Source organism: Trichechus manatus, unplaced genomic scaffold (genome assembly GCF_000243295.1).
Source record: "Trichechus manatus latirostris isolate Lorelei unplaced genomic scaffold, TriManLat1.0 scaffold00188, whole genome shotgun sequence".
Lineage (NCBI taxonomy): Eukaryota > Metazoa > Chordata > Mammalia > Sirenia > Trichechidae > Trichechus > Trichechus manatus.
The window spans coordinates 3,415,031-3,438,692 of record NW_004444124.1 but is presented as its reverse complement, the minus strand read 5'-3'; the positions used below and the strand labels follow the sequence as shown (position 1 = coordinate 3,438,692).

General features: G+C 39.6%; 2 protein-coding genes across 3 annotated transcripts in view; one reads left to right on the top strand and one right to left on the bottom strand.

Moving 5' to 3' along the window:
* LOC101342957 (uncharacterized protein C6orf201 homolog) overlaps nucleotides 1–3,357 on the top strand; it is a 91,137-nt gene extending 87,780 nt beyond the window's left edge. The window contains exon 3 of the mRNA XM_023741742.1: nucleotides 2,934–3,357. Coding sequence (XP_023597510.1) covers nucleotides 2,934–3,225 — 292 coding nt within the window. The 3' untranslated portion in view covers nucleotides 3,226–3,357. The remainder of the gene's footprint in view (nucleotides 1–2,933) is intronic.
* Nucleotides 3,264–22,735, bottom strand: ECI2 (enoyl-CoA delta isomerase 2). 2 transcript variants are annotated; one of them, XM_004387556.3, is made up of 11 exons: nucleotides 22,663–22,719; nucleotides 22,263–22,309; nucleotides 20,285–20,447; nucleotides 18,197–18,295; nucleotides 17,815–18,000; nucleotides 15,557–15,626; nucleotides 8,513–8,615; nucleotides 7,639–7,759; nucleotides 6,299–6,388; nucleotides 4,699–4,842; nucleotides 3,264–3,512 (listed from the first exon to the last, which is right to left on the bottom strand). In XM_004387556.3, exons 1-11 carry the CDS (start codon nucleotides 22,693–22,695, stop codon nucleotides 3,357–3,359), a joined length of 1,212 nt encoding a protein of 403 aa, XP_004387613.2. In that variant the 5' UTR covers nucleotides 22,696–22,719; the 3' UTR covers nucleotides 3,264–3,356. The 2 variants fall into 2 exon arrangements, with proteins under 2 accessions (XP_004387613.2, XP_023597504.1); XM_023741736.1 differs by lacking the exon at nucleotides 22,263–22,309 and having other exon boundaries at nucleotides 3,357–3,512; nucleotides 22,663–22,735.
* Between the last annotated feature and the right edge of the window lie 927 nt (nucleotides 22,736–23,662).

The following is a 23,662-nucleotide window of genomic DNA, read 5'->3' as shown; positions in this document are numbered from 1 at the left end:
TTCTCTGTCAGTTTTCTCACTCCATTTGGTGCTTGGCTGAGTTCTTTATCTCTTCATTTGATGTTTTAGGGTTTCAGGATTGTTGTATTCTCTGTTCAGCTTAGTTTTTCGGATCTTTGCTGTGGAGGGATGGTGTGGTACTTCTGCCTAGAGCGCCATTTTGCCGGAACTCAGTAAGCTGAATTTTTTCAAAAAATTTGTCCATTTCTCTAAATTGTCAGATTTCTTGGCATAATGTTGCATAGCGTTCTCATAGTATTTTTTTTTTTTTATGTCGGTAGGCTCTGTTGTGATAACCCCCTTTTTATTACTGATACTGATTATTGTATTATTTTCTTCTTGATTGGTCTAGTTAGGGGTTTGTCAATTTTGTTATCTTCAAAGAATTAGCTTTTGGCTTTTTTAATTTTGTCTACTTTCTATTTCACTGATTTCTACTCTTTTCTTCCTTCCTTTTATGTAGTTTGGTTTTACTTTTCTCCCTTTTTTTTTTCTGGCTAGTTTCTTAAGGTGGGACTAATATAAGTGTTTAAATTATGCTTTCCTCTAAGCAATGCTTAACCACATTCAATAACTTTTGACATGTCATATTTTTGTTGTCATTCAATTCCAAATATTATTTAACTTCTGTTGTGATTTCATACTTAACTCATGAATTTGGAATTGTGTTGATTAATTTCCATGTAGTTGGGGTTAATTTTAAATTTTGTATTGTTTTGATCCTTATAAATTCATTGAAACTTTTTTTATGGCTCAACATATGGTCTATCTTGGTGAGTGTACCATGTGCCCTTAAAAAGCTGTATTTTGAATTTTGAAATTGTTGGACATAATGTTCTATAAATGTCAATTTGATCAAAGCGAGTGATAACCATTGTTCAGATCTTTTCTACTTTTACTCTTTTTTTGATGGGTCTTTCTATCAATATTGAAAGAAGAGTGTTAAAATCTACTATTGTTGTGGCACTGTCTATTTCTCTTTTAATTCTGTCAATTTTGCTTCATGTATTTTGAGATTCAGTAATTTGGTGCATACACATTTAAGTCTTCTTGATGACATGTCCCTTTTATCATTTTGAAATAGTCCCCCTCTTTATGGTGATAGTCTTTGTCTTGATGACTGTTTCACCTAATACTGAAATCTCCACTGGGGTCTTCTTATGCTGTTTGCATGGTGTATCTTTCTCCATCCGTTTACTTTCAGCTTATCTGTCTTTAAAGAGTGGCTCATGTAGGTAATATCTATTAAAACCAAAAACCAAACCTATTGCCATTGCGTCAATTCCGGCTCATAGCGACCCTATAGAACATAGTGTTTCCAAGGAGCCGCTGGTGGATTCAAATTGCCAGCCTTTTGCATAGCAGCTGAGCTCTTAGCCAGTGTACCACCAGGGCTCCAATATATACTAGAAGTTTGTTTTTTAATCCCCTCTATCAACTCTGTTTTTTAATTGGCACACTAGATTATTAACATTTAATGTAACTAATACAACTAGGTTTAGATGTATCATGTTTTCTGTTTACCTCCTGTTTTTTTCATTCTTCTACTTCCCTGTTACTCCCTCCTTTTGAATTTTTTTTATTTCATATTAACTCATCTATTGGATTTTTGGCTAAGTCTCTTTGTATTACTTTTTAGTGATTGCTCTAGGAATGACAACATACCTGCATAACATCTTAATCTTGTAACCACTCTGTGTGAACATGTAGAAAGTGTGCGATCATATGAGTCCTTCACTCTTTAGTCCCCACGGGGTCCTTTTTCTGGCCAGCATGATTATTTTTTTCCTGAAGAGTTTTATTTAGGCAGCCATGCTTTGGCCACCACTGCAACTGGGGTCTGTCTTTGAGGCAAAATCTCATGCACCGTGGACAGAAAACAATCTGGGAAACTTGTCATGTAAAGCTGCTTCTCTGTTTTGATATCCTTCTGCAATCCACCAGCTTTTTAAAATTTTAGCATCCTCAAGTAATTGTTTTTTATAGTTTGTCCAGAGACTTTAGTTGTAATTACTGGGAAGCATAGGCAGTAGTTGGTCTATGCTTTCAAAGTGAAACTGAAACTCTCTGCCTGGGTTTTCATTCCCATTCCAATATGTTTGACTCTGGAAAATATACTTAAATCTCAATGTCCCATGATCCCTATTTGTAAAATGGTAGTAACAACAGTACCTGACTTATTTTGGAGGAAGGGTTGTTTTATTGAGGCTAAAATGTGATTACGAATATACAGCACTAGTAACCTAGTAAGTCCTCAATAAATATTAATGGTTATTACCATTCATATATTTTCTAAAAAACTGAACACTCTGGATTAGGATTACTGGAATGAAAAATAAACATTAAGAACTACCAGTCAGAGGTTTAGAAGGTTAGCTACCTGATATGATGCTTGAAGAAAAGGTAGAAGAGGAAGGAGGATATTTAGGAAAGCAAAATGTTCTATGTAAATTTTACAGCCTTTTAACTACATCCTCAATGTAATTGATAACATATAGATCAATTGATACATATGGAATTAAAAAAGTGATTAGTCAATTGATATATATGAAATTTATCAAAACATAAAGTTGCAAGGAGAGTTAAGGTATCTTACCCAAACCCATTGCTGTCAAGTTAATCCCAACTCAACAGCAACCCTACAGGAGAGTAGAATTGCCCCATAGGGTTTCCAAGGCTGTAATCTTTATGGAAGCAGACTGCCACATCTTTCTCCCTCAGAGCAGAACTGGTATGCCTTTTACAAGATAGCACATTAAACAAGAATGAAGACTTTATAAAAAGTAAGGAAATAATTAGACATAGTAATTATTGCTTTCTAATTAAATGACCCAATTCTCTCTTCAAGCCTCGATTAAATTATGAAAAAAAATTAAACTAAGATTCTTACTTATTTTCTAGTAATACAACTCCTTCATTTGCTCCCTTGCTAGATGGCTGAAGAAAAACCTGCAGCCCACGGAGGATCTCCAATCGGTCATCCAGAGGCTGTCTGTGTTTGGCCCCATCCAGTCATTCACCCTTTGTGGACGACAAAGTGCTATTGTGGTGTTTAAAGATATGACCTCTGCGTGCAATGCTGTGAATGCTTTTCAAAGCAGGAGCCCAGGCACACCATTTCATTGTTCCTGGCATCAGCGATTCATGTCAAAAGATGTAAGACTCCTATGTAAACCCTTCAAGCGTAGTCTACATAATTATTTTCCCCATCAGGGCTCTAGTTAAATATAATCGTCATAAGAGCTATATTAGTACTGAAAAGAGGCACAATGGAAGTTTATTGAGTTCAAGTATTAGAAATCAGAAGTACTATCACACCCCTTCTTTTGATGTACTTGACTTGGTTTTAACAGTCATCACAGTTTTGCTTTTCTAGATAAGAAGTTCATGATCGCATTTGTGCATTCGTCTGACAGCCATCTGCCTTGGAGGACACTGCTTTCTTCAGAATTAATAGCATGTAGCTTTTCTTTCTCCACGTTTCTGATAAGCTGCTTTGAAATTCTCATGGCCTGAAGAAAACAAACCAACAATAAGGTCAGAAGTTATTCTGATTAAGAATGGGATTGTTCTATAATCCTGATTCTTGTTTCTCCACTGTTCATTAAACTAATCCTTAAGATACATGTGTAAAAGACCAGGAAAACTAGTTGCCATGGAGTCAGTCTGACTCATGGTCACCTCATGTGTGTCAGAACAGAACTGTGCTCCACAGGGTTTTCAGTGGTTGATTTTTTGGAAGCAGATCACGAGACCTTTCTTCCCAGGTGCCTCTGGGTGGACTCAAATCTCCAACCTTTTGGTTAGCAGCTGAACATGTTAACCATTTGCACCACCCAGGGAGAGTCTATAAAAGAGTACTTCTCAAACTTTAATGTGCAAACCCATCACCTGGACTTCTTGTTAATGATTCTGATTCAGTAGGTGACGAGCAGGGCCTGAGATTATACACATTTCTAAAAAGCTCCCAGATGGGTGCTAAAGCTTCTGGTTCTAGGACCACATTGTGATTAGCAAGAATATAAGAGCAATCAGGCACTAGCTACCACATATAACAAAGAAAATGCTATACTATAAGGATCTCCTAATATACAGTCAACCATCTGGCTTTCATCTGAATTCCAAGATAAATGTGCTCCGCAAATACTGTCTACCATCCTCCTCAAAGTTATCCCCATAAAGAACTGCCCCTCAGACTATTTTGTCCTGTAAGCCTTCATCTTAAGTGAGAATAACAGCACAATTAGAAGAGCGTAGTCAATGTCACTTAAATGTGTATGTAAAAAAAAATTTTTGAAATGGTGTATCTTTGGCTATGTGTATTTTCACAAAAAAAAAAAAGTTGAGAATTTAGAGGGTTAAAATGTTGTGGGGTTGTTAACCAATGTCATAAAACAGCATGTGTGTTACTGTTACATGAGAAACTATCCGTTCTGTAAGCCTTCACCTGAAGTACAATAAAATATTTAAAAAAAAAAAAAGAACTGCCCCTCTACCTTCACTTTATAGAAATGAAATGCTTATGAAATGCTTGCAAAAATCACTATTTCTAACATTTTTATTTTTAATTCCAAATTTTGATGTGGTTAAAGCCAGTTAAAGAAATGTCTTTTTATTACTTATTCTCTTAATGCAAATCCATTTTCTTTTTTAGGAAATTATTTCCATGGTTCCTATAAGTAAACACTGAATACTAACATTTGGGGGAAGCTTTGAATATGCTTTCAGCCTGGTCCAAACTTCTTTCTGAAAAGTGCTATCGGGAAAAACTTCAGTAACAAGTCCTTGAGCACATGCTTCCCTTGCTGTTAACTTCTTTCCAAAAATGAGCATCTCAGCTGCCTGAAACAAAAAGCAAAATTAAGACACGACTTCATAAAACAAAGGCTTTGGTAAATTTCAGAATTAACTACTTTTCAGCAGGCACAGGGAGACTCTTTTGTGATGGTCTGATTTCTCTGGAAGGAGACACTGATGACCTCAGTGACAGCAGTTGTGCTGAGACGCTGAGCCTATCCTAAGCACTCAGGAAGGGCTGTAGGCTGTTGCTTCTGTGTGTGTCTGCGTGGAGGGGCAGGAGGAAGAAGCTCGGGGCAGAAAGGACTTGAAACAGATGCTCATTACCTAACCCACAGCAGCTATGATGCTCTGTTTTACATACTAGAGCTCCACTGATTAAAAAGAAAAGAAGAAAGAAAGAAATCACGGTCACAGGAAATGTCATCAACTTTTAGAAACTCTAACTTTCAAAATTCTATTCCCTGAAAATTCTACCCAGTGGTCTACCTCTGACGGTTTTCTTTACCTGCACAGGTACTCAAATTCTATTTGTCTACATAAAAGGAAGGACACTACAGTTTCCAACAAAACTGAGAAAATCGATGAATGGATATCCTTTACACTTGCAACTTCTCTTCCAGGAAAGTAAAGACTTTGTCACAGGCAAATGGTCTAAGCCCTAGAGTTGGTTCTGCTCAACTTTTCAAAGTTAAAACCTGTATAACTCTTCAGGGTAGGTAACAGTATAATAACATTAAAATAAAAATATTTACAGCAAAACCTTAGTCAGTGAAAACAGGATCAACCCCTCTCTGTCCTTTCAGAGCTTGAAGAATGTGACCAAGCCTTGCCCTGTCTGCTGGCTCTCCAGACTTGCACTGATCCCGTCATCACAAACACAGAGGAGGGACCACTAGGTTTCTGTGGACACAGCGACAGGCCTGCACAACTACTTACCACCCTGGGAGCCTTCACACTGGCAGAACAGGTTGATCAGAAGGCTGTTGTGACTGGGTTTGGAAGTGGTGAACCCCATGAAGCCTCGATATCTGCTGCTACTTTACATGACTCTGAAGGTCAAGATGTTGCCATGTCACTTTCCACGTCCACATGCTGCTCATTCACAGCAATTAAATGGGACCCTGAGCTCAGAGGACTCAGGGAGGATGGCACAGCCCTGGTCCTTCAACTGACTAATGTCATACAGCCATCGAGGACAAGGCCTCGTGCTGCCTATAATGCAGCCAGTACTGCGGCAACCAGCTGGGCAAGTACTGTGCTGACTTTTGGAGCTGCAGAGAGAATTTCTCATTTTCTGTCATATAGACACTTCGTATAGCCCAGTTCCTGCATATATTAAACCCTTAGAGTTGGGAAGTAAATAATTCGCTTTTCATCTCTTTTGTCCACTAATCGGAAAGAAGAGAGAATAAGTGACAATTTTTGGAATAGAAGCGACTTATTAAATTGGAATACAGATGAGTCATTAAATTTTACTTTTAAGGATTCCCAAAGTTACCTTGGCTGAGCCCATTATCTTCGGAAACATGTAAGAGGAGCATCCTTCAGGACTTTGGCCCAGATGACTAAAAGGAGTATGAAATGTTGCCTATTCGGGGAAAAAAAAGAAAACCATCTTTTCATATGTGATTTTTTTTTGTAAGTGATTTTAAAAAAATCACTATTTGCCTATATGCTCACTATACTTGATTGAGGAAAACATTTTTTTAAAAATTAGGATTGTGGCATAATATATACACAATAAAATTCACTCTTTTAAAGTATGCGGTTCAGTAAGTTTTAACAAATGTATATAGTTATGTCACCACCACCACAATCAAGGTACAGAATATTTCCATCACTCAGAAAGTTCCCTTGTGCCCCATGGCAGGCAATCCCTTCCCCCATTTTTCCATACTTATCAAAATTTTATTTTCTACTAGGACATATATTACTACCTACTCTCCATTATTGACTACCTCATTATCCAACATTTTGCATTTGCAACTATAGTAAAAAATCTACTATCCAACTATTTTGTGCATTAACAATGTACGTCTGGCAGTAACGAATGCTGAGGTGCGAGAGTAATGCTGGCTGTGATGGTTAAGGTTATGTATGTGTCTACTTGGCTGGGCCATGATTCTCAGTGGTTTGGCAGTTATGTAATGATGTAATTTGGTAGTTATGTAATGATATAGTCATCCTCCATTTTTTCATAACACCAATTTTTGCATAACGATCTGGTCTTTGGAACCTAACCAAGCCGACAAACGAGGAGTGGGTGTATAGTAAGAATAAAAATTAATACATATAACTCAAAGGTGAACCATTTAAAATTACAAGGTGAAATTGTGTTTTTGGCAAGTAACTTCTCCAGGCCTCAGTTTTCTTATCTGCAAAGAAGGGACTTCAGAACAGGTAATGCTTGCAGTCCCTTCCTATTCTAAAATTCTAAATTCCAAAATGCATTTACTTGGAAATAAGTATCAAATAATCTACAAATATGCTATTCTGTCCCCTGATAACAAGCTTTCAAGTATCTCCTATTTTAGACTAATAATAACAATGAAAATTAGAACCGCTGTATAAATTGATTAGAATATGGAACCATCACAGAGTTGGCATAATGTTCATGGCAAATATGTTTTTTTGTTTAGGAAAATTTAAGTTAAGAGTGAAGGAAAAATAAAATTAATCAAATTCATTAGACTAAATCTTTGATAAAAATCTAAACTCAGTCCTTTCTACCACAACCCTATGTAATCCATTTACTACTATCAACAATAATGAAAAAGTCAAAGCACCTCATTTTCTGACTACTTGCCTAACTTCATACATCTCCGGGAGCTGACTTACCCTGTCGGAAGCATACACGATATCAAATAGCCCAAGAAGGGTGACAGAGATTCCCACAGCTGGGCCATTTACCACTGCAATCAGAGGCTTAGGGAAATCTATAAAACAGCCTACAAAATCCCTATAGAAATGGAAACAAAAAAGCACGTTCAAATTTCCCAAAGCAGCGTTACTGAATTACAGGCAAGACAGAAATGAGTCTGAAATAACAAGCCCTTCTCTCCAGGCAGGGTGTTTCCAAAACCGCAACCAGCAGTGCTTCCTGTCTTGTTACCTCTCATGCTCTCCCACCATATTCACCTGGAACATCTGTTTGAATGGTCTTGATGGAGGCAGATGCCTGAATCCTATAAGTGTACCTTGGCTTGAATTTTCCATTTTGGACACTTACATCTGGGCTGTAGGCTTTGAGGTGAGGATGGTGAGAGGTCATGTGCTACAAAACTGTAGCACCGTGGGGGTTGAGGATTTGGCAGGGATAATGAACAGGAACAGAGAAGCCACAGGTCTCCATTCTTCAAGACTACTCAAGTCTCCTAGTACCAGGAGTCATGGGAGCCATGCATTGGTCTGGCTGGATGAGCATTTGCTAAACTCCTCTGCCTCAACAGAAGAGGATTTTATTTACAACTGGAGTCCACTTTTATGCTTTCGAGTCACATCTGATATTGAGCAGCATGAAGATCATGCAACAGAAGTCAAAGTGAGGTAAAGAGTGCCCACATATCGATGGAGGCAGTCTGGAGAAATGTGCTTCTCCAACACTCACAATTCATCACGCTACACAGAGGGTCTGTATTTTACTTTGCTCAGCTAAATAGCACTTTGATGAATACGACTGCATCCTCTGAAATCAGACAAATGTCACTCTTACCTCAGTAAAATGGCACTATTTTTGGCCTTCTCTTCTACACCACCAGGGGGAATGTCAGTGAAGTTGTTCAGATCATTCCCGCTACAGTAATAGTCACCGTTTCCTATAAAAATACAATCAACAAATTCACCATTCATCCATTCAATAATTACTGAGTACCTATTATGTACCCAGCTCCATGCTACTTGAATCCACTGCCAATGGGTTGATTCTGACTCATTACAACCCCACGTGTTTCAGAGGAAACTGAGCTCCACAGAGTTTTTAATGGCTCTCTTCTTACTAGGCCCTTCTTCTGTGGCGTCACTGGGTGGATCTGAACCACCAACTTCTCAGTTACTAGCTGAGCGCAAACTGTTTGTGCCACCCAGGGATCTAGGATCCATGCTAGGCCCTGGCAAAACATGTAGGCCCTGGTGAACCAGCTATGGTTGTTGCCCTAATTTACAGACTAGTGAATTAAGTAGGACACTGATCTGAAAACATAAAAATAAATGTAAATAATGCAACTATGAGGGTGCTGCAATGGAGAGGTGTGTGATGATACGCGATCATGTAGCAGGGGGTTTGGTCGAATCAGGGAATTAAGGGAAGGATTTTCCAAGGAAGGGACAATTGAACTATCTGAGGGACTAGCATGAGTTAACCTGTAACAAGAGAGGTGGGAAGAATATTCCATGAAGAGGAAATAACATGCACAAAAATTCTGTGGAGGGAGGTGACTCATACATATGACAGGTTGAAAGAAGTGCCACTGTGCCTGGAGCAGAGCAAGTCAGGGGAGGAGGCTGTTGCAGGAAGAGGAGAGGCGAGGTGGCCCGAGCAGGGCTTTGTGAGTCGTGTTACATTTTATCTTTATTCTAAGCACTGGAAATCCATTAATGGTTCTTTTTTTAATTGTAGTTGACGTACAATGACCACTTTTCAAATGTTCAGTTCGGTAAGTTTTGAAAATTGTAAATACCCATGTAATTACCATCTATCTAAAACAAGACATAGAACATTTCCATCACCCCAGAAAGTTCTTTTATGCTCCTTCCCAGCCATACCATACTCCCAGCCCACAGAGCAATCACTTTCTGACTTCTATCACCATAGATTAGTTGTGCCTGCTTTAGAACTTTATATAAGTGGACTCTTACAGTATTTACAATTCTGTGTCAGGTTTACTTTGCTGAACTATGTTTTAAAGATTCATCCATGTATGTATCAGTGTTCTGTCCTTTTTATTACTAATATTCCACTGTATGAATAGACAACAGTTTGTTTATTCATTCATCTGTTGATGGACATTTTGAGTTCTGAATCAGACCACCATGACCGTTCTTGTACAAGTTGTTTTATGGACATATTGGCGGGTCACCGAGCTGATGGGTACTTAACTCTATAACAAGTTGCCAAATAATTCTCTGAGTGTTCTTATACCAAAAATGTACAAGAACCCCAGTTGCTTCACATCCTCACCAATATTTGGTATTGTCTTTTGGATTTCAGTCATTTTAGTGGATGAAATACCTCATTGTGGTTTTAATTTGCAGTTCCCTGATGACTAATAATAATGAGTACCTTTTCACGTGCTTACTGGATATTTGGATATCATCTCTTGTCAAGTGCCTAAATCTTTACCTAGATTTGAAATCTGGTGGTTCATCTTTTCATTATTAATTTGTAGAAGTTCTTAATGTATTCTGAATATTAGTCCTTTATCAGATTTATGTACTAAAAATATTTTTTCCCAGCCCATGTTTTGCATATTCAGTTTTTTCCTAATGTCTTTTGATAGGCAGAGATTTTTAATTTTGATGAAGTCTAATTTGTAATTTTTTTTAATGGTTAATGCTTTGTGTGTCCTGTCCCAAGAAATTTCTGCCAACCCCAATGTGACAAAGATACTCTATGTTTTCTTCTAGAAGCTTTATGTTTCTGGGTTTTATTCTTATGTGAACAATAAATTTTAAATTAATTTTTGTGTAGGGAGTAAAATGGAGTCAAAGTTCATTTTTTCTCCCGTATGGATATTTTGTTGCTCCAGCAACTTTGTTAAAAGACTTTCCTTTCTCCGTTGAATTGTCTTGGTGCCACTGAAGAATTTTAAATGGGGGGGAAATAAGATTTTTATTTGGAAACAGACCGGACTGGGCAGAGGAGAGAGGAAGGCAAAAAGGGGTGACGATAGACTAGACAGGAGCCTACTTCAGTTGAGACAAGAGTCCACGGTGGCCTGTAGTAGTTCAGAGGAGACAAAAAAAGGACTGATGCTAGAGATACTGAGGAAGTGAAATGGGATTACACTGGACATGGGAGGTGAGGGAGCGATGAGGGTCAATAATAAATGTTGGGATTCTGGTCTGCGTAACAGGATAGACGTAGAGCCAGTCACTGTGATGTGGGAATACTGGAAAAGGTCCAGAGAGATGTGTGAGGTGGCAGCTAAGAGGGAGTGTCAAGCAGGTGGATGGATACAAACCTGGAGCTCTGTGGAGAGTCCTAGATTGAAGATATAATGTGGGGATCACTGGCATACACTGTTTTGAAGCTGTGGGCATACGTGAGACTAGGAACAGAGCGTAGGGTGAGAAGAGAAGAGCGCTGAGGACTAAACCTTCAGGAACTCTCTCACTGACGGCCAGGTGGAGGAGTATGAATCTGCAAAGGCGATACAGGGTGAGCAGCCTGAGATGGGAGGACAACCAGAGGCAGGCAGTATCACTGGAGCCAAGGGGAGAGAGAAGCTCAAGAAGGAACAGACTCCAGATGACATCTGGAAAGTGATACAAAGTTCAGTGGGACTTAAGCAGAAATGAGGTCAGTACAGACCAGACTGGAGTGAGTTCAAGGACAAGTTTCAAAGAAAAAATTCAAAGGACATGTTTGTTTTGTGGTAGGGGTTTTATTTGACAGTTACGTTTGAGGTATTGAGAAACAAAGGGCTGTATTTGTTTTGGTTACATTTTTATAAAATTTGTTCTTGAATTTTTTCCTATTTCCACCAGAAGCAAACTGTACCATAAGTAACATTTTCAATAATAAACTTTTTTTTCTGAAACAAACTCTTGAGGGGGTGGGTACTCAACATAGAAAAAAAGCTAAGAGCTGAACTAACCTGTGGAAGTGGGCTAAGAAAAGATGTGACAGACTAAAGAAAGAAATGAAAAGTGGTCTGGGAGGGTCACACAAAACATAAAAAAACATAACCATTAAAGAAATGATGATCCCATTAGAAGCGGCAAAAAGAAGAGACGTTATTAAAAACATAAACAGAGACTCAGAGTACAGGACTGAGATAACTAAGCAAAATAAATAAAAAGAATAGAATTAAAAAGAACTAAGAGAAAAGGATAGGTAGTAGTCCCAGCACACCAGACATTTCATCTCTATAATCTAGACTCTCTCTCAAAGAGAATGGAACAATTAAAATAAAAATATTTAAAGATATTATCAAAGAAAACTTGTAAGAAGGCCTTAGCAATTTAGTTTAAAAAGATATGCATTTCCCAAGAAAAAGTGATCAAGAATGATCAAAATAAGGACTAGCCTTGTAACTTTACTGGACTTAAAAAAAAAAAGAAAGTATTCCCTGGTCTACTAAGGAAAAAAAGGTCATCTTATAAAGAGATTAAAATGAAAAGTTAATGCTGGCCTCAAACTTCTGCACAGAACCATTCAATGGTAGAAGATAATGTAGCAATATTTAATAGACCATATGCTTGGAAGGGGGGTTTGAGAAGATATCAGGTGATACATGGTAACTTCTTTGGTTTTCATAGGGGAAACCAATAGATACTGCCCAAAGGTAATAACACCAGGTAGAGATGTTTATGTGCACTACATAAAGCTATAAAAGTAATTATTAGAAGTAAAAATTTCCTAATTATGAGAAACAAAAGATACATAAAATAGAACAAGGAAAGCAGACTACAAAGTAAAAAATAACAAAGGAAGTATTATGAATAAAAGGCACATAAGATATCAGAACTAAAATCTAATATACCTGTCATAAAAATACATCTAAACAAGATAAATTCACCTTTGTAAGAAAAACTCACAGAGTAGATCAAAGGGCAAAACCCAGCATTATGTTATATAAGACACTGCTTAAAAAAAAAAAAAAATTCAGGAAAGTATAAAGTTAAAAGAAAGAGCAGAGACATGCCAGACAAGTGCAAACAATAGAGATGCAAGTGTCCCCGTATTCTTACTTGGCGAGGTTGAATTCTAGGCAAAGAGCATTTAATCAGACAAAGACAGACATTTTGTCATAAAGGATAAACTCCACAAGGAAGATCTAACTATCATAAATCTTTTCATGCCAATAAGACAAAAACTTACATTAAAGCAAAAACTTTTTTTGACACAAAAGAGAAACTGACAAAAACAATAGCAATAGATGCCTTTAATTCACTTTTTTCAGTCCAAGACAGATTAATTAGAAGAAAAAACAGAATTTGGGGAATATAAATAAGCTAAATGAGAAAGGTAAAGGCTAAGTAATATATATTTAACTCCACACCTTGAAAATAGAGAACGAACTTTCTTTTGAAGTGTTCCTGGACAATATAAAAAGTTGGCCATCTTCCAATTCTCTATCTTTAAGGAAGTGATGTAAATATATAGCAATAGAGATGTAAAATTTTAATAGATTCTAAAAAATAAAACTAGTAAAATTTATAATCTCTGATTATAATAAAACTAAGAATTAATAACGGAAACGGAAAACCAAAAAATTCCTTCAACTTTCTGGAAATTAAAGGAACTATTATTATTATGTAACAACATATATTTGCATGTTAGCTGAAAGACATACATCTAAGGATATTCATTGTAGCACCATTTAAATAACGAAAGACTAAGTATAATCTACACATTCATCAATAGAGAAATGATGAAGTAAATTATGGAATCCAAAAAATTTAATACTATGTAGTCATGAAAAGAATGACTCAGAGTATGTACTGACAGACAATAATTTTTCAGAAGATGTTGTTAAGAAAGGAAGGTGAGTATAGTATGTGTATATTGTATGCTTCCTTTTCTGTTAAAAAAAAAAGTGGGGAGAAACAAATACACACACACACACACACACACACACACACGCTTGCTTACATAAACATAGGAATTTTCTGGAAGCCATCCAGGAAAACAGTGTTTCTAGGGAGTGGGTCTGGGGTTCCCAGGAGAGTGAGTTTTATGTATTCCTTCATATTCTTTGGACTTTATCTATTTGCCTATATTACACTTTTAGTTAAAAAGCAAACAAAACACCTAGTTAATTAAAAATAAACTTCTCTCCTTTCAAACCAATGCCACTTCCAGACTTTACTGTTTTTGTCAGTATTATCTCTGTCTCCTAGATTACCTAGGTATTAAATATCAAGGCTGTATTTGATTCCTCCCTCCCTCATGCCTCCTTTTCCCCCATCTAATTGGCCATTAGATCTCTCTCTCGTTACTAAAAATAATCTCATAGCTCTACATAATATTATATAAACTTTAATGAAAATTAAAAGAAAATAAAATCACTCATGATTCTGTCATGCCAACAGACAGTAGCCGCTAATATTTATCACGTGTCTGCTCTGTGCCAGGCATCCTCGATGCCCCCAGCGCACATTTCATACAATCATCTCAACCAGCCGATGGGTTAGCAAACACAGTGTTCTCCATTGAGGAAGCAGAGGTCACCCGCAGTTAGTAAGGAATGAAGCCAGAATCCACACTCAAAGTCAATCTGAGTCTTAAGCCTAAGCCTTAATGACTACACAACAGTGCCCCTTCCAAATCACATTTCTTCCCAATTCATTTTCTATGTTCTCATCAGTCCAGATCCATGGGCATACATAATATTTTCCAGTTATAATCACAGTACTGATACAATTTTTAAGTTGATTTTTAAAATTCTATCTTAAGCATCTTCTATACTGTTGGTCTTCACAAGTTTTAATGCTTGTGTAGCAGTCTAGTGGATGTTCTGTGATTTGCTTTATTATTCCAACAGCATATTTAGAATGTTTTAATATTTTCACAATTATAAGTAATGCCGCAAGGATTATCTTTCTTGCATAAAGTCTTTCCCTTTTCTTGAATAACTTCCCTAAAATAAGTTCCCACAAGTGGAATTCCTGGGCCAAAGGATATGAATATTTTATACAGTGCCAAATCCTCCTTTTCTTTAGCTATTTACAACTTTTATAGCCATTCACACTGCTGTCAGCAAGATACTAAAAGAACCTATTCTACCATTAGGAGCCCTGGTGGTGCAGTGGTTAAGCACTCGGCTGCTAACCGAAAGGTCGGTGGTTCTAACCCACCAGCTGCTCTGCATGAGAAAGATGTGCAGTCTGCTTCCGTAAAGATTTACAGCGTTGGAAGCCCTATAGGGTGGTTCTTCTCTGTCCTATAGGGTCGCCATGAGTCAGAACTGACTCGACAGCAATGGGTTTTTGGTTTATTCTACCATTAACCAAACCAGCTGCTGTAGAGTTGATTGTAATTCATGGCCAACCCATGTGTGTCAGAGAAGAACTATGCTCCATGAGGTTTTCAATGGCTTATTTTTAGGAAGTAGGCTGCCTGGTCTTTCTTCCGAGGAGCCTCTGAGTGGGCCTCCAACCTCTGGGTTATCAGCTGAGTGTGTTAACTGTTTCCACCACCCAGGAACTCCGTAACTTTGTCAAAACTGGTTATTATTTAAAAAGCTGCTTTGCTCATCTACTTAAATACAAAATGGTACCTCCTAATTTTAATTTGTTCATGTGGTCATTAATGAAGTTATATTTTTCCTTGTTTAATACCTGTACTTTCTCATGAATTGTCTATTCATTTTACTCACCCATTTATCTAGGTCTTAGTACTTTTCTTAGCAATTTGTATCTTCTTTTTACGTTATAAAGATATCAATCCTTTGTCTATCATATTTTTTGCATATTTATGAATTAGAGTATCTCCAAACTGGAAAAGATCTTAGAATTTACCTACTCTAGTTACCTATTTAGTAAGAAATCCCCCCAAATGGAAGTATAATTAAGAACTGAGAAAATGTCTTACCTGTTAACACAGTTATGGCTGAGTCATCCTTGGCCGCTGCTTCAAGTGCAAGCATAATTTCCTGATACATCTATGTGAGTGAAAAGATGAGGAAAACAAAAGGACTCTGAAAATGAGAACCATCACCCAATGGATTCACTGTCAGTTTGCAAGCCTGCTCTCTGCAAAGTGATGCACATTTATGTTGGCTGTATTTAAATAACCAAACAGATGGAATAATGTATCTGAAAGGATTTTCATTACTTTTACAAACAATTACTTGGTACATATTATGCACCATGTGTTATAGTAGATGTTGGGGGATACACCACTTTTTTGGAATTAACAGAGGATTATAGTGTTAAAATGGGGGAAGGGGTGGAAAACAACGAAGCAGCAAGTAGCTCAGAAAAGACACTGCAAGTGGCCTCGGGAGGGCAGGATGAGAGGTGGTGAGAGAGAACTTTACATGAAGCGATGTTTAAAGTGGTGACCTCAAGAAAGATCAGGAGAGTTCCAGGCAGTCTAGGAAATGTTAATGAATGCTAAAATGCTGAAATTCCCAAGACACTGTAATGGTACACAAAGACAACGGACCCAGCATTTTAAACCAACAGCATCTCTCAAAATCTTGGATTTGTCACTGTTACAATGTTTAATACATTTAAAATAGGTACAGTTTCTAACATATGAGATTTCAACGTGAGAAATGATGAGAGGGCTGATAATTATGGACACACAGATGCTGAAAGAACAAATAAACATATGGACTTTACATAATATATGAATAAAAGTGAGGGAGGGAATGAGGAAATAATTCCATTATTGTTAGAGTTATGATGACACAGCACAACAAGATGGCTGGCAAGAGCCAGGATCAGGAGTCGGATATATTACGACTTCCATTTAGATTTTCCTGCTTATTAGTTACGTGAACTTGAGCAAATTAATACTTAACCTCGCTATATTTCATTATCCAATAACAATTAACATAAGCACCTTGTGAGAATTAAACGAACCTCTGTGTGAAAAGTACTGACACTTTCTAGGCACTCTGTGATAAACAGCCATTATTATTATTACCATGCTCCTATAAGAACCAGTCAGGGAAAATGGAAATAAAGTTTTGAGAATCAAATGCTTTATTACAGTAATCGAGCGGCACTTACGAGTCCTGGTTGCCCAGTGGTTAAGATCTCGGCTGCTAACCAAAAGGTCAGCAGTTCGAATCCACCAGCTGCTCCTTGGAAACTCTATGGGGCAGTTCTACTCTGTCCTGTTGGGTCACTATGAGTCGGAATCAGCTCAACAGCAACAGGTTTTGGTATCCAACTTTAAGGAATTATTACTTAAGATAGCCTCAAATTCATATGCTCTTTCTAGGAGTCCCTAGGTGGCACAAACGCTTAAGTGCTCGACTACTAACCAAATGGCTGGCAGTTCGAACCCACCCAGAGGCACCTTGTAAGAAAGTTCTGGTGATCTGCTTCCAAAAGGTCACAACCTTGAAAACCCTATGGAGCAGTTCTCTGAAACACACAGGGTTGCCATGAGTTGGGATCCATTCCATGGCAACTGGTCTGATGGTATACTCTTTCTACTACAGTGCAGACTGTACACCCAGTGGAGGGGTTCTTGTTGTTGTTATTAGCTGTTGTTGAGCCCTCTCTAACTTTACTCCCAGTTCAGCACCAAGCATCCAATTAACTACCTATGTTTTTTCAAGGATGAGAGGAGTTGGAATGGTTATTTTTATCATTATTCTTGTTCAATAACAGGCTAAAGTTGTCTTTGGAAAGCCACTCACTTCCAGCAGAGGTGGGTCACGATCTACTTCAGATGAAGTTCCACTCTCCTTTCTCCATTTGTATGAAACAAAACAAAACACCTCTATGTGAGTAGAATCATACTCACTCTGAAATCTAAGCAGCATGAAGATAGTTCTGGGAGCATTCTATGACAGGTTGATCAACCCTGGAGGGCCTCTATATTCTTTGATATCAGCATATATTTCATATATATTAATTGAATTTATTTTGCTTCCATTATCAGGGAAGTCGCAGTGCCTTCTGGGTGTACAGACCCCACTTGAACTCACAAATTCTAAACACTGAATGCTGACCTCTGTTGTATAAGAAGTGGTCACAGTTACTGATCTTCCTGCTCAACCAAAGAAGAGACATCACAAGAATAGGAATGATGCTGAAATGACAGTTTTTGAAAGAAACAGAGGAGGGGAAAAAAAGGCCGGACATACTCCGAGGGGAGGTGGACGTTACCTGAGTGGTGATTGCATTTTTTTTGGTGGGACGGTTTAACATGATCTTTGTGATGCCATTTTCCGAGGTCACCACCAGGGTTTCATATCCAGGCTGTTTACTGTCAGCATCAGGCTTCCCTTGGCTAGAGGATGCGGATGAACTCAAACTGGACACCAACTCCACATAGTTTTGCTTGGCAGTTTCCTGAAGAGAAGATGCCAAAGAGCTTCAGGCCATGGTCAATGAACAAGCACTCTGAGAAACTTAGTAACCTAAAAGGTAGCACTTTGCTATGCAGAGTACAACAGAGGTACCTCAAGATCTTGAAGGTTCCATCTACAATGGCTTGATTAGGGGAAGTACAACAAGTAAAATAAAAGCACAGGAAATGCAAACTCACCTTGGGTAGGCTGCCAAGGGCACTCCATGCGTCCCATTTGGCCTTACTGATCAAGTCAAGCATACCTGGTTTGGGCATATTACAAGGTCCTTCAGTGGCCTGTGAAAACGAGAGGGATGGTGAATGCTCAAACATCCAATGGAGCCCTGTCTACTTAAGATCCATAAACTCCACAGCTAACTGGAAACCTTAATGGTCACCTCCCACTTCACAAAAACCTTTCACAGGGCACACGAATTGATCTGAACTTCTCCCTGCCTCTCCTTGCCCTCTCTTTGATGGTGTGGCTAATAATACACAAATAACAGGAAAGAGGCTAGAGAAGCAAATGCCATCATATACAAAGTGTTGGGAGATAAGGGTTTTGGGAAATTACTTTAAAAAAAAAAAATTCTAATAGTCATTTAGCTTTATATTGATAATCACATATTTTTCATACACAAACAAAATATTCAGGTAAATAACCTTCACAATAAATTAGCCAACAAGCATTTAGAAAGCCACAGTACAAATACCACTAAGTCTGTAATGGACTAGCCAACAGAGTCACTGCCAGGAGACAGGCACAGAGCTGTCACTGGCCCATAGGAAACTTAACTGAAGGACATGCCAGTAAAAAGCAAATAGCAAATGAATTTTATTTCAGGTAGGTGGAGTGGGTGTTTTACGATAGATAAAATATTCCATTCAGCTACTTTTCAGAAGTGGCAATTTAAAACTCCACTTAAATTTTTTAATTTTATAATTAGTTAAAAGAGGAAAGAAGACTTCAAAACACAAAGGCAGTAAAAGAGACTAAGGCTGTAGACAAAGGGACAGAGAGCCACACTCGAGAGTGGGCCAAGGGAGAAGTTAGAGGGAGTATAGTCCCCAAGATCACCTCACTTCTGATACCAACTGCAGGGAGCCCCCAAAATTTGCTAGGACTCACAAAACTCACTGGAAGCTGTTATACTCATGGTTTACTACAGGGAAAGGGCTCAGATTAATATCTGAGATGCCTGGGGTAGAGTCCAGGAGGGGTTGAAACGTGGAGCTTTGTGTTGTCCTCTCACAGTGGAGTCAGGCCGTGCTACCCTCTAGGTATCGATGTGTGACAACACACAGAGTACTCCCCTGAGCCTCAGTGTCCAGGCTTTTTACTGGGGCTCCATTATGTCAGCACGTGGCTGATCTCAGTCTCCACTCCCTCCAGGTGTGACCCAAAACTCCTCCCCGACTCGGTTCACTTGTTATTACCTGGTGTGGCCAGCCCCCCAACTAAATCACATTGTTAGACCATCTGGTGTAACCACAGCCCTCAGGCAAATGAAGACACTCCTATCAGGCAGGACATTCCAGGGGCCTCGAGATCTCCTTCCAGAAGCCGAGGGCAAAAACGAGACCTCTCTTTGGGCAAGGGTAAATTCTTCACTACACACTCATATGAAAGTAAGACAGGCTTATACCAGTCACAGGAAGAGAAAACAACACAGGAGCCCAGAGGACAGATTTCTACAGGGAAACACCTTCATCTCATGATTTCTGGACATTGCCAAGTTAGAGGTTTTATTTTTTAAACTTTGTTATAAAAATTTTCCAACATACACAAAAGTAAAATATTACAACAAATCACCAATGCCTACCACCCAAATTCAACAATTATCAAGTTCTGCCATATTTGCTTCACCTATTTTCTTTTTTTGTTTAATTACTTTAGTGAATCCCCAGAACCATGCTATTTTACCCCATCAGTCTACATTTCTAAAAAATAACATTATATAACCATGATGCTATTAATAATAATTCCCAGATATCATCTAATACTCAGTCCATATTCAAACTTCCCCAATTGTCTCAAAAGATCTTTTTCAATTGATTTATTCTAATCAAGATCCACATAAGGTCTACACATTTGGTTGTTGTATTTTTTAAGTGTCTTTTACTCTGGAGTGATCCAATATAGAAAAACTCGCATGTATACACTCTTCAGAGCAAAATAGAAAGCCAAAATATAAACAGTGAATGTTAGTGAAACATACAGCATATCTATTTGAAGAGTCATCTGCTCAAAATGGCTCTCCATAATATCTGACCTTAGACATTTACCTGCTTATACAATGCATAAAGTTTTAGTTTCATTTCATTTCCTGGGTCTTTCGTCAAGAGTTTCATCTGATTCACTGCACTCTCAAAGTCCTTCTGACTGGCTCTCATTGCTGTTTGGCTCTTGTGCATTTGAAGTACCGGGAAGTTACTGATCTGCATAGGGCTACAGACAGACAGACAGACATCAACACTCTGCAGCCTGATTTCTGATTGTTCCTGACCCTTACAGACCAAAACGCTGTGTCTGTATAAATATTTTCTCTATACTTGCCCCAGCAAGCTAGCTGCAAATGGTTAGGGGCTTCCAAAATGATCCCTACATACCAATACAGAAGCTAACCATAGTAACTTTAGAGTAAGAGAAAGGAAGCTACAGTCCACACTACTGACAATTCAAACTAAGTAACGTAAAAGCTTTCAGTCAGCACCCAACTGGCCCAGTAAACTTTATCAGAGGCAAGAAGTAAACGAAAGGTGAGCAAAACAGAGGAGAGCAGAGACCAGGGGAGTAACAGGCACTGAGAATTAGTTATGTGTCCCAAGGTCCAAAAACAGCCCCTGCACTCCCATAAACAAGCATAAATCATTGCTAGGTCAATTCTTTCCTCTCTGCTCAGCAAACCGTATGTCCCAACATACAAACTATTGTGGATGAGGGGAAAATGAGCAAAGAACCAAGAAATGTTTGGAAGGGCTGAGGAGGAGGTGGGTGATAAGTCGATCTGCTGTGTATGCTCCACTCTGGGACAACGTTCAACCAGCCAGGAGCAGGTAAGAAACAGCAATTGCAGCCAGGGGATTAGCGTTTTTAAACAGACGGGAGGAGAGGGGAAAGCTTCAGATTACAGCAGTGAGGCCACAAAAAAAAAAAAACAACAAAAATGAATGTTGACAATGATGACCCTGCATAACAAAGTTAATGGCATCAAAGACGATTAACAAATTACAAATAAAGCCCAAACCCAGCAAACGTCTCACCTCCCATAACAATTATATAACTTTCAAATTGTACATTAAACACTGGGTTCAAAAGGAATTCAATCAAATCAGGCCACAATAAATTTTATGTTAAATAATGAAACTCCTTTTTCAAAAAGGGAAAAATGCTGTATCCTACATGAATTTGGCACCTGTCAAATTCCAAGTAGGAAACAAAAGAAAAATTTAAGGTGTCCACAGATAAGGCCTAAACGTGCAAGTTCCCACCCAATGTGGTGCAACAGGCAACTACCTGTCTAGTTAAAATAAAGTGTGGTTTTAAAAAATGATAAAAATATGACCATTTAAGAACATACATACAACTGGGAAAACCACTGGTAATCCCACCACCTAAAGACGATTTCCGAGTTTGTTGCAGCACTTAGTCCTGTTCTCTATGCAGAGATTGTTGGGTTTTCACTTGTGACTGTGTGCCCCACCATTTCACTTAACATAGTGTAACACACACCCACACACACACACACACACACCCACACACACACAACCAAACTCGTTGCGTTAAGTCGATTCCAACTCATAGAAACCCTATAGAACAGAGCAGAAAGGCCCCCTAGGGTTTCCAAGGAGCGGCTGGTGGATTCAAACTGCTGACTTTTTGGTTAGCAACCAAACGCTTAACCACTGCGTAAGGTAAAGATCCTCCAAAAAGCAAATCGTTTGATCCTACACTGAAGACAACGTCTTGCATTTCTACAGCGTTTAGAAAATAAGCAAAACGTGCCTCAACCCGCGACTACATCTGAGCAACTTCCGCTCTGCAGCATGAAAGACTCCGGGGAGGCGTAGCGGCGGCCTCCGGGCCGGGTGAGCGCGAACCCGCATCCAAGCCTCCCGGACCCCGCCTTCAGGCCCGTTCCGGGCGCCTGTGAGCGGGCGGGGGCAGACGGCGGCGGCGCGCATATAACTTTCTCCCAGGAAAACCGTAAAAAATAACGCCTTTAGCTGCCGAAGCCAAATCGCAGAGCGTCTTAGCGCTTACCTCCGGGCGTACCTCGGCCGCCAGCTCCGCGTCAGCCTTGCGACCACCTAGACCAGAGCAATTCAGAAGCGGGGCCAGTCGGCCGAGCGGGACGAGGCTTGTGGCCTGGGAACCCGTCCAGGGCTCAGCGGCGCTGTGGGGGTGGGGCCGGGCCGGAGAGGGGTCGTGGAGGAGCGCGCGGGGCGAGGAGCCCGGGGTGGAGAGGGGCGGGGGTTCAAGGGCGCCCAGGCCGGGGCGGCTCGGGCGTGGGGGAGGGGACAGGGGACCGGAGAGGGGCCCGGGCGGGGCGCACGACCACTAGGGGCGGGACCTGGGGGATCGTCGAGGTTGGGGTGGGGCTGGGGGCCGCGGGAGAGCAGCCGCGGCGCGAGAGGCCGGGGCGAGGCGGAGCGGGACTCACCAGCATGGCGCCACGGGGTAAATGGCCTGCCATTGAGACGCAGATCCAGCCGAGCCAACCCGGAGGAAGGTCAGAGGTGGCGGCGCGGGCAGGTCTCTCTCCCAGCGGCGCGTGTGCGTCAGGCCTTGGCGGGAGCCTGCCCACCTAGGGTGAATCTCCAGCGCCAGGGCAGACGGACGCTAAGTAAGAGACAGGAGGTGCAGTCACAGTCGATGGGTGAGGCAAAAACCGTTATTCATTCCAGAAGATAAAAGGTTAAAAGCCCTGTGGGACACTTGACAATCGGAAGTGGTTCCTGGAATATTGTATAATCATCTTTTTGTGTTCGTAACCGTTCTGGAACGAGTTTTCCATAAGCAATTGCAAAGCATTTTCTCTAGGGACGAGGCTGTTAAACCTCGTACAGTTCCTGGGAACCCCAAAATCATCATCATTCAAACCAGTGCTTAAGGTGTAGTACAGGTAGTCCCCGAGTTACCACGAGGTTCTGTCCCAACCGTTCCTTTGAAGTTGGTTCTGACACAAGTAAAATACCTTTTTTTCCCCATTATTATTGTCTTTTTTTTTTTTTATTCAAGTGAAGGCTTACAGAACAAATAGTTTCTCATGAAACAGTAGACACATGTTGTTTTATGACATTGGTTAACAACCCCACAACATATTAATCCTCTAAATTCTCAACCTCTTTTTTTGGTGAAAATACACATAGCCAAAGATACACCATTTCAAAAATTTCTACATACACAGTTCAGTGACATTGACTATGCTCTTCCAATTGTGCTGTTATTCTCACTTAAGATGAAGGCTTACAGAACAAAATAGTTTCTCGTTTAACAGTTGCTACAAATGTTGCCCTATGACAATGGTTAACAATCTCACAACACATCAGCAATATCCTTACTCAACCTTGGGTTCCCTATCACCAGCCTTTCTTGTCCCCTTCTACCTTCTGACCCTTGTCACTGGACCCCTGTACCTCGTTAGTCTCATTTGGTTTTAC